General features: G+C 37.2%; 1 protein-coding gene across 20 annotated transcripts in view; it reads right to left on the bottom strand.

The window, feature by feature from the left end:
* Nucleotides 1–11,201, bottom strand: part of NUMB (NUMB, endocytic adaptor protein) — a 91,213-nt gene that overhangs the window by 22,075 nt on the left and 57,937 nt on the right. For all 20 annotated transcript variants that reach the window (XM_027707178.1, XM_027707172.1, XM_027707205.1 and 17 more), the window contains one exon: nt 311–385. In XM_027707178.1, coding sequence (XP_027562979.1) covers nt 311–385 — 75 coding nt within the window. The remainder of the gene's footprint in view (nt 1–310; nt 386–11,201) is intronic.

Below are 11,201 nucleotides of genomic sequence, written 5' to 3'. Positions count from 1 at the left end.
AGGGAGAAAGCTGTTAAAAAACAATGGTTCAAGTCCCATGTGGGTACCAACTTAGCCTGAAAGGTCACAGAGAATTTACACATTTGTTTTGCAAATAGTTTCTGCAAGTAGAAAGAACAGTTGTAACTCTCTCTCTCATCATCAGATCAGCATGTCCCCCTAACTGCAGCAGTGGTCCCAAACTGGCCAACTGTTCTCCTAACATGGGTCAAAAGTTCAGTCCTTAGCTGGGGCACTGCTGCCGAACTGACCTTTTCCAGTAACACTCACAGCCCCAAAGCCAACTTTGTCATGAAAAAAATATACATACAGATTTCAGTCTCTTCACAGCATCTTCACAGATATGCATTCCTCTGGATTCATCCACTTCGACATGTCCCAAGTACTGCAGAAAAGAGAGTAGGGAGAGAAAAGCTTAATACTAGCTCCTTAAACTCCCAGGGTTTTGATGAATCCAAGCTCTGAATTCATCTCAGTACAGCTGACAGACACTAACAGCACTTTGCCAGCCTTGTTTTGAGACCTGCATTTGAGGGTTTGACTGTGTATATATATGGTGCACCAGCATCAGCAGAAAAGCATAATACAACTAGGAATTTAGAGGGAAAGACAGACTTCCCTTACTCAGAAGAAAATATGAAATTGAAAATTTCATTTTCCTGCTTATTCAGAATGAGCTTCAGTCTTTTCTTTTACCAGCATAGCATGAAAATCTTACATCAATATAGGGATGACAGTGAATAACTTAGTTTTGAATAATGATAAATATATTTACTATCAAAAACTGAATTACACTACACGGTAAGATGAATAAATATATTCGAATGTTCATGTCCAAATACAAGAAATTTCAATGTTGTAAACAGAAAAAAAAAAAAAAAAAAATCTTTCTTTGCTCCCTTCCCCTCTATACCACCTTTTTTTTTTTTTTTTTTTTTTAAATTGTAAACCAAAATTGTTTATCTTCATTACACCAATAGGCTGTTAAATGGACACAGAGACATTCATCATTCTTACAAAAAGGTTGGGGTTTGATTTTTTTTTTTTTAATTTTTTTTAATTTTTTTTTTTTTTTAAATATGCAGATTTCAAAAAAGCATATTCATCTTATCAAGCACTACTTAAAAAAAAAAAACAAACAGCAAAACAACACTGAATAGAAACTTTAAGTTTCAAAGCTTTCAAATTTACAACCCAGAACAATATTAGCCTATAGAGAAAGCAATTGCAGGAAATATATCAGAGTGTAGTGTCTGCGATGAGACCCCTGGTGGCCTAGTGGTTAGCATGCAGGACTCTCACTGCTGCGACCTGGGTTCGATTCCTCGGTCTCCCGGGCAGATGGAACCCGTTAGCCCTGTGAGGCCATCCATCTATGAGAAGGTCACTCTAAACAAACCTACGTCCTGAGGACCTCACTGCCATTGTCCAAGCTTGCTTGGCCCCGGCAGATGAACCTTAGGATTAAAGGGTGGGCTCAGTTCAGCGCAGGCTGTGTCTCACCTAAAAAATCCATTGCGCAGGCTGGAAAGGTAAAAGACCTTTCCCCAGATCTTCGTTCGCGAAGACTGGCCATTATTATGTCTGGGATAGTTTAATTCTACATTCTGTAACTTTTAGCTCTAATTTTTCCAATTTCCTTACCTTTTCCAATCATAGTTCTTTTTGATATGGGAAGGAAATGTTCTCTCAGAAGAATTCATATCCTTATTCAAAGTACTTAACTCTTGAAGAAAACTATGGAAACTATTAAAAGCTTTCTGAAGTTTTGTAATAAGAGCTATAGGTCAGAGAAAGCTTTCCCTGATTTACGTGAATTGTATGCAATTCAGTATTTATATTCTAGGCTAGCTAGAGAGTGAATAAGTGGTTTTAAAATATAAGAACCAATACTTGTGTCACGTAATGCAGTAGCGACCTAGGTTTAATAATCTACTGCCACGTCCCACTCAATAACAGAATATTCTATCATGAGTTACCTAAAATCTCCTAGATTTTGTTTCAATAATTAGGATACCATACTTAGCTAGATGGACAAAAATATTTCACTCGTTAGCACCATACTGAAGCAGTCTCAAATTAACATAATAGATTCAACTAAATGGACAAAATCAAGACTGTTTTAAAGATTCAACAGAAATTTGAAAGTTGAGGTTTTTTCACGCAAGGTAAGGCGCTCCAGAAGAAGAGACTCTATATATCATTAAACTGCTGAAAGGTTTAAATATCTTAAGTGACAGAGGGTTTTAACATTAAATCTCACTATGTAGCGTTTTCTTCAGAGTTAAATGTGGATGGAACAATTCTATGAGAATTTCATTTAAACCAGCCCTCACAGCTGGAGAACAGCTTGAAAAATAAATTGCATAGACACTAGAAAGTAAATAAAAGAGATCTGACACTTCAGAGCTTTTTGAAAATGAGCTCTGTGAGGCTGAAGTCTTATAACTGAAAGCTGGAGCTGCCAAAGCAGCAACTGTACTCCCTCAGCTGAGCTTGCGGAACACTTGCACAATATCTTGATTTCTCCAAAACACAAAGTAGAACATATTAATCCTAAGAATACGCAAATAGTAACAGCTAAAGATGTAATTACTATGTGTCTGGAAGTATGTATGTATATTAACAACTATCATAGATGGATCTTCAGTTGTGCCATGACTCCTTTGGAAATTCCATAGTCCAGACATGCAGAAGTTCTGTCGTTGAGAGTGATATAGAGCGATATAGACAGAACAAGACTGAAATTTATACTGGACAGAAAAAAAATACATGTAGGGAATGAGCCATCTAGTTTGCACAACCACTAAGTATCATTCAAATAGAAGACAACTTTCAGATTTCCTGAGCTATCTGCACATCTCATTTACTCCAGTGCAGACAAAATGTTTTTAACTGAAGATCCAAACCATTCAGTCCCTGTTCTTGGCAACCTGCCTTTTGGTTGGAAAAAGGAGAAACAGAGCAGAGTAAATATTGCCTCACGCTCCAAAACAGACAACCATTTTCCCCTGTGTTGCCAAACCTCTATTCAAGTCCCATACTCCAACTTTCAGCAATCAGTCTCCACTGGTGCTGGAGACAGCAAGTTTAGGTGCAGTTTTCAAGCACTGCTTCCACCCCAGTGAATGGGGACATTATCACACATATCAAGTGCATCTACCCACACCAAAAGGCTACAATCCACAGACCTCATTGAGCATCAATCAATTCAGAATTATAAAAGAAATTACACTGTCACACAATACTTCTTTATTATATGGAGGACAAAAGCTGCTTTGTTTGCATTTACACATTACACTTTCAGTCCTTCATCAAAAAAACCTTCTTTTTGCCATTGTACCATTTTTGCAGAAACCAGAAGCTCATCGTTATCAGTGGCCTTGCACATTTTACAAGCAACTTCCAATTTTTTCCTGCTTTGTTTTTTTTATTTTTTCTGGGATGGGGTGGCGGTACATTAAGTCCTTATACATGCCAATTTACTTTTAAGTTTCTTTCTTGTAAAAATAAATTTCAGCTGTATGATCAGAACACTGTGGTCCTCTTCTTCTTTTAGCCAAGTGTCCCTTAAGCAGCAGGCCTCCTTCAAAATCTTCAAGCTTATTTCTAAAAACCTTTTTCCCCTGCCAGGCTGAGAGCAGATATATGTGGCTGCTGTATTTAACCAGTGCTACAATATTTATCTGACTTTAAATGGGACATAATCAAAAAACTAAATATTTCCTTAAGAAAATTGGCAAAAAACTCCTTCAAAGCCTGAGACCTTTTCTGGTATGCTTACATATACACAGAAGTATCGAATTGTAATTATATCACAACCTAGCCTTAAATTTGAAATACTGGCTCAACTTATTAGTGCAAAGTGACATTTCAAAATTTAATAAAGGAAATACAGCTACTAGTTAAGAGTCTGAAATTAAACACCAGAATTCAGGACTTAGGAAAAATAAACCATTGTTAAATTCTGTTGTTCCACTACAGTTAAGAGATTACCTGGAAACCACTTTAAAAAGCAGATACACAAATCCCACACTGGTATAAACAACATTTCAGGATCTCTTAAAGGAACTTTCCTTTCAAACTAAAGGAGAAGAAACATACTGCTGAAGTGCCTGGGCTCGCTCTATATAAGTGAATCTGCAAATCTATGACAGCCCATTACCACAAACACGCTCAAGGACTGGGACACACAACAACTGCGTACACAAAAATCAGTGTGAACTGCCTAAGCCATACTGTGGTGGATGATGACTTTGAGAACAGTAAGGAAGAGAGTACCCCAGACATGTCTGCAAAGAGCATTTCTTGTCACAGGGATTGCTGCAGCTAATGTTCCTGGAGAAAGCGAGTACTTTTCCATCAGGAAAGTGCACATAGCAGGAATGCAGTATTAATATTGAATGCACTCATACTTAATTTCCATAGCAACCAACGAATGATAGTCATGACATCAGCAATTCTCGGACATAAGATGTTCTGTAAGAGATTTAATCGTTATACCAGAAATTAACCACCAATGCTTTTACAGAAAGCTGAAATCCTTGTGGACAGAATCCACATACAAAGTAACATAACATAAAAGCTCTAATCCAAATAAAATACTTTCAGGGGTTGTTGGAGAAGCTCTTAATGCAAACATTACTAAACAGAAGTAGAGCTTATATTAACATTTTCAGAAAAAAAAGGATGATGGTACAGCAAATTAAACAAAAATCAAAAAACTTTCCCTCTTCACCTCCGATTTTTATGTTCTCTTTCACTGACGGTGGTTTTTGGTATCTCAAGTTAAACAGAAAGCAATCGACAGAAGAACAAGTCACATAGTAAAACATCCTTACAACTTGAAAAGTGCTTGAGAAACTTTATTCTTTTTCAACATTTTAAACTTTTTCCAACTTCATCTAAAAATGAACAACTCAAATTACCATACTAAGTGTTTGTGGTGAAGCTGTCAGTCCTACTGTCTTCCCCCAAATATATGCTACTGAAATAGTTCCTATAAAACATCAAGGGGTGATATATCAGGTCAGAAACATTGTTGATGAGAAACAAAACAGATCTACCATCTGTGTCCTAGTACAAGAAATAATGCCCTCATTTTCTTTGTTTATTTTCATTTCTTTCACAAATACTGATTTTCAAAATTTCAAAGTTCAACAATAATAGCTGGCAAAAAGATCCTTCACCAGAGCTCCTTCTACCTAGACAACTCACTCATGCCACTTTTGTTTCAAGTCTGGTAATATGCTATTACAATCTTTCTTTGAAACAGACTCAGCTACACAAATAATTGGGCGTTCTCTCTGTATCAGCAGATGTTCACATGCGCTGTTTACTTTGCAATAACAGATTAGGTTCTTTGGATTACATTTGAAACTAGATGGACACAGAAAATGAGCTTACTTGAAGTCTTGTCCAAGGTGTCCTGTGCTAGGAAACTAGCTGCCACAGAGAAGAGCACACCAGCATTCCTTGGTACTTTTCCTAGAGGCAGCAACATTCCTCTTTCTTCCTCTGTGTAAGTTCTGGGGTATTAGTTGCAACAGTAAGACTGACTACTTGACATCTGTGTAGATATGCTTCTGGGATTGGCATTGCTCAAGAATTAAAGCCTGAGCTCCAAAGTTTCACAGTGAAATGCTGTCTTGCAACTAGACATAAGCTTAAATCCAGAAACACTGGATACATCTTAAAGCTGAGCTACTTTTCTGCTCACTTCTGTAAGATTTACATTCCAATGCTGAACACTTTATTTCTCTCCTCTCACACCCATGCTCCTGCCTTTTTTTCCTTTATCAGTATGAAACAGATGTTTGTTTAGACAAAGCTGTAGAAGCACAGACAACAGAAATTCTATGATTAAGCCTCAACAAGGTTTAATTTTGACTGCTCAAAGCTATAGGTTAGTTAGGATGCTATGCACATCACTAGAAATCAAAATGTCTCATCAACCTGTTAAACACCCCAAAAAAGGAGCTGTAGCAGCCTAAGCCTGCTAAACGTCTATGAATAGTGTGGATCAAAAGAATCTAAAGCAGTATCCATCCCAGCAGTTCTTTGTGTCTTTCACTTCACATCCACCTAAGAGGCACACTGTGCATTCACTTACTGATTCTCACGTTACATTTATCATTGTGAACAGAAACAATACTGTGAGGGAATAACAAACATTTCCAGTTAGGAATATTGAAGATGAGGTACCAAAGTTCAATACAGGATATACAAATGCTGTATTCTTCATATTCTTACCAATCCCTAAAATGAGGCAGAGAAGGAACTCAGGAGGTTATGTAGGACAGCACTTGCCTCAGGGCAGGATCTACTTCCACATCGACATCAGAGAATTCAGCCTTGAAGTATTATGACATTTCTGCAACTGGAGATCAATAGGCTGCACCTTCTACTCTGTAGTTTATATGCCTCACTGTTAGAATGGAACATTATTTTGCCAAGCTGCTACTGCTAATGCCTATCCTAAATTTCCCTTGATGAAGTTTTCTCCTAGCCCCTTCCCAGCTTCATGCATGTACTGTCAGACTTCGGTTTTTCGTTGCTTGCTCTGATGTGCAATTCCTACTTTTCCAGGAATTCAACATTCTTAAATAAATTTAAAACTTTCTTTTAAAAAAAGAAAAGAAAAAATAGAAGAAAATCGAGTGTTGATAGCACCAAGTTTCATACACACACTGCACAGGGGTAGTCTGTACCTTTTCTTCAAGTCCTGCAAAAAATTCAGTTTCCATGTATGACACTGGAGATCCCCTAATTTTATAAAACAGAATTAAAAAGTATAACTCAATGAGAACTTTGATTTCCAACACCTAAATTACATTTAAAATGAATATTTCTGCAAGGACATCCAAACCATTTTTATGGCTCTAAACATTAACTGTCATTTTTAAAACAACTTGAAGTTTATGAAACTATTTCAGAATTTGACCTTCACCAAAGACACGAGGTTTTTAAAACTGAGCTAAAAGCTTCATTTAAAACTCCTTGTTTGCAAGGCTCTTCAAACAAAACTAAGGATTGGACACAAGAGTGAAACGTTTAAACATTAGGGATTGCGTTACATTCCTTTTAATTGTGACAAAAATGCATAGGAATATATTGTAGGCAAGCATCACACCTTCCATTACAATCACCATTCTTTTATAATTACCTGTCTTCAAGCCTTTTTCCTGTGATGTTATATGCTGCAGGATTTTAAAATGTACCATTGCTTGCTGAGGGTTAGCATTCAACAGAACGGTCATTGTTCATTGCTAACATCAATTCGTGCCTTCAGAGGTAGGGATTTCTAGTGTTTAATGTGTAAGGCTGTGCAACATTTCAGAAATCAGCAGATTTGTCACATTAACTTCTTAAAAATACTTAACATAGTTTCCAAAGACTATTTAAGTATCTCAAGCTTTTACAGTCAAAAATATCACATGCCTAACTTAAAGGCACTTCAACATGCTGGTAAATCCTTCCACAGCTACTATTATTTCAAAGTAGAAGTGCACTTAAGGCACAGAACAAAAGCCACAGCTACCTGTGCTGGTACCAGTCTTTCTGACCTGGGGGAACAGAACGGCATGCAAGCTGTATTTATAAACTCATTAAAAATAAGAGGTAATTTTAAATGTGAGATTTATATATTTGACGTTAAGCAATGAAGTCCAATATGCAAATTCCAAAACTAAAGAAGACAATTGGGAAGCTATGAGTGGTGTGAGAGCACAAAGCAAAGTGACAGAAATGGCCTATCTCCTACGGATAGTGGTTTCAGCAGGGCCACATATGGCTTAATGACATAACACGCTGTTGGGTTATCCCAGGGACCCCAGGGATGAGAACTGACACTCACAGGTCCCAGTGAGCATACTCCCAGGGCTCAGTGCCAGTTGGTCCCTTTTCTTCTGTCTCTGCTTGAATACAGGGTAACACAGTGCCTTACAAACATCTCCCACCAAAGCAAGGCTTACATAGGAAACAGTGGAAGAGTATTTGCTCTGAAAAGTCAATTCTTCTATATGTGGAAGTACAACTCTATCCATACAATTTTTATTTATCAACACTAACACAGAAATCAAGATCCAGTGGAAAGGCTAACTTGAGTGATAGCAGGCACTCAGAAGAAAATCCTGGACTTCAGAGATAGAAATGTGGTTTGTAACTCTCCCACAGGGGCTTTTTTCACTGATATACCTAGTCTTTCAGTTGGAATAAACGGAATAAAAAAATACAAGTAAACTCACAGGCTATAGGCAACAGTAGCTTTAGATACCTTAAGGTCAAAGGAGACTGACCACCAAAAACATGACAGTGACAGTAATTAAGTTATCCAAAATGCACACAACAGTTGTGTCTTCTACAATCACAACAATCAGCTGTTAATATTCTGTTTAACATGTCCAGTTGGTTAGAACCACCAAGAATTTGTAAATGTTTGGTTTGTTTAGTTCTGTTAGGTAGAAGGAAATGACCTAATTTTTCTGATATAAATTTCACAGGCCAGTTACTCTAAAGTACATTTGTATGAATGAAAACCACTTACCCAGAGGGACACTCGAAAAGGCATTTCAGACAAAAGAAGCCCTAGTGTCAAATATTTTAGTCATTATAACATAGAACAGCTGCATGTTCTCAGTGAGGTAGTGTCTGGTGCAAGAAAGCAAGTTTGAAAATGTGTATGTCAATGAACTGCAATTTTTTTGCAGTTGTGATGCATACAATTGTGTAGAAATAAATTATAGCACTGATAAGCACAGCTGTAATGTCTGTTAGAATAATACACTTCTGAATAGTTTAAAATACAATATCTTCATCTAAGGCCCCTATGTCTTGCATGTATCTGGCACAGTTTTTCTCTCAGAGGAAGGATTCGCTACTGAAACACAGTATTTACTTTTCAGTTTGTTAAGACAGTGGAAAAAAGAAAATTTCCCCCTGAAAATACTCTTCTGCACAGATTTTCCAGTAGAAGTACCACTGCCCCATTTAATAACAGGGCAACTCTTGTTGTACATCTATAAAAGCTGCAATGTATCATGCTTCCAACACCACTGAAGTTAGGAGAGTAACACCATTTAGGTTCCCAATGGAATAGCAAAAGTCTGCAAGTCACACTTTTCTAAACACATCTTTTTCATACCTTTGCTGACAGACAGGCACCTGTCTCTGCTGATGCAGTGGAGATGCAAAAAACCCATTCAGTCACACACTCCAGCATCTTTCAACGTGCATTTGAAGCAGTTTACGCAGAAGAACATTACAGGAAAGTCAGTAGCCATTGCACAGCCGTACTCTGAATGTGTCAGATTACCACCACAAGTGCGGTCAGAATTCCAACACAGAGAACAACCATCTGTAAATACCTCAACACACATGAAGATCACTGAGAAAATATGATCAGTAGCTGGTTATACACAACGCAGCCTCACCAACTAGTGGAAAAACAGACTTTTAAACAGAGTTAAAAAAGAGTGTCATTGTCTTAAAGTAACAGTACACACCCATGATTATCACCATCTCCAAATTTATGAGCACAGCACTGGAAAGAACCAACCGTGCATTAAATCCACTGCCCTGAATTTTAAAGCAACAACATGATAGGTTTTACCAACACTTTCCACAGAGCATCTTCTCTACCAAAGCAAAGGCAATCCATAGGTTTATCAGATTTGTTCAAAATCCAACAGCACACTTAAGGACTTTAACAATAAGGATCAGTGTGGACATAGCACAGGAAGAGCTTCAAGAACCATGCCAACATAGAAAACCTTTCAATAACATTAAATGTGCTTGCAGTATAGCATCCTCAAAGCTACTGGAGACCCTGTCCAACACTAATGGAGTGAAGCCTGGAGGCAGGATGAAATCCTATTTCCAACATGACTTTCAAAGTGCTTCCACATGTTCTGTAATGTCTAGAAAAGGATAAATCTGTGCTAGCACTCTACAAATACCCCAGCTCTCGGCAAAATATAAATACCCAAAGGCAAGAAGTTAAAACACAAACCAACTTAAGAGAGTGACGTATATCTTGATCTTTTTCTTTTACAAGAGAAACTGAGAGCAAATTTTCCCTAACATTTGCACAAGTCTCCTCTCTCTCGAGGGGAAAAAAAAGAAAAAAAAAGAAGAGAATATTAGTCTTACCTAAATAAAATAGCAGCATTAGGAGAAACAAACACGGCCACTACTACCTTAGTTTCATGTACTTAACTTTCAAACAGAAAACCTTAGAGGCAGCTGCAGAATATTTATTAACAATTCTCAGGTCTTCACTGAGCACAGGTAAAATTTTCATAATCCCAGACTCTGGTCTTGCCACTCAGTTACACTTTGAGCTCCAAAGAATTATAGATGATGATTTTTAGGGAGTGGGCAAGGCAGTTCATAATGAATAAGGACAGACTAATGCCACCCCGAAACTATTAAACTGTTGTTGAGCAGCTACATTACAGGCAACAGACCACTTTGGAATTCCCACTGAGGAACTTGAAGAAAATTAAGGCATTTTCACCATCTTTTAGATTTGAATGCACTCCTATTAATCAACCATTTTCCCCAAAATATCTCAGTTTATCCTGCTCCACTGAGGAGCATCAGGAAGAAAAGTCACCCCATGAGACATTTAAGGACATAGGAGACGGCATACTTTTCCTGGAATGTATGAATTTAAAAAAAATACCCAAGAACAGTGTAACAGGATACTCTTCTTCAATAGGACAAAGTTCTATTCTTTCTGTGAGCAAAATATAGTGCCACCCACTAAACCGATGACTCTACATCTGGTTTATCTCGTTCACTCACAATGGCATACTTCCTGTCTGTATCTATTAAACACCAGTTAACACCCACTTTGCCTCTGAAGCCTAATAAAAATTTCCACTTTGTCCATATCAAGGCACAGTATTTTGGATGATAAATTCTAATCAAATAAGGTATAATGCCTCTTAATATCAAATTGTTCTGAATTTAAGTTTTCATCTAATTGCAAATTATTTAAATATTAATAGTTTACCATTCTGACCAAACCAAGAAACATATGCAGAGGTGTGTTTAGCTTAGAGTATTTTTTCCAAAGAACAAATTAAATTAATTCAGTGAATTCCAACTAAAAGTGGACTAATAAGTGTAAATAAGTCCCATTATGATGACAGGATGCAAAGATTCATCCATTTCTATGCCTTTTCAGCAAAGAATAG

This window comes from Neopelma chrysocephalum, unplaced genomic scaffold, assembly GCF_003984885.1.
Source record: "Neopelma chrysocephalum unplaced genomic scaffold, ASM398488v2 Primary Assembly neopelma1_24, whole genome shotgun sequence".
Lineage (NCBI taxonomy): Eukaryota > Metazoa > Chordata > Aves > Passeriformes > Pipridae > Neopelma > Neopelma chrysocephalum.
This window is presented reverse-complemented; position numbering and strand designations above follow the sequence as displayed.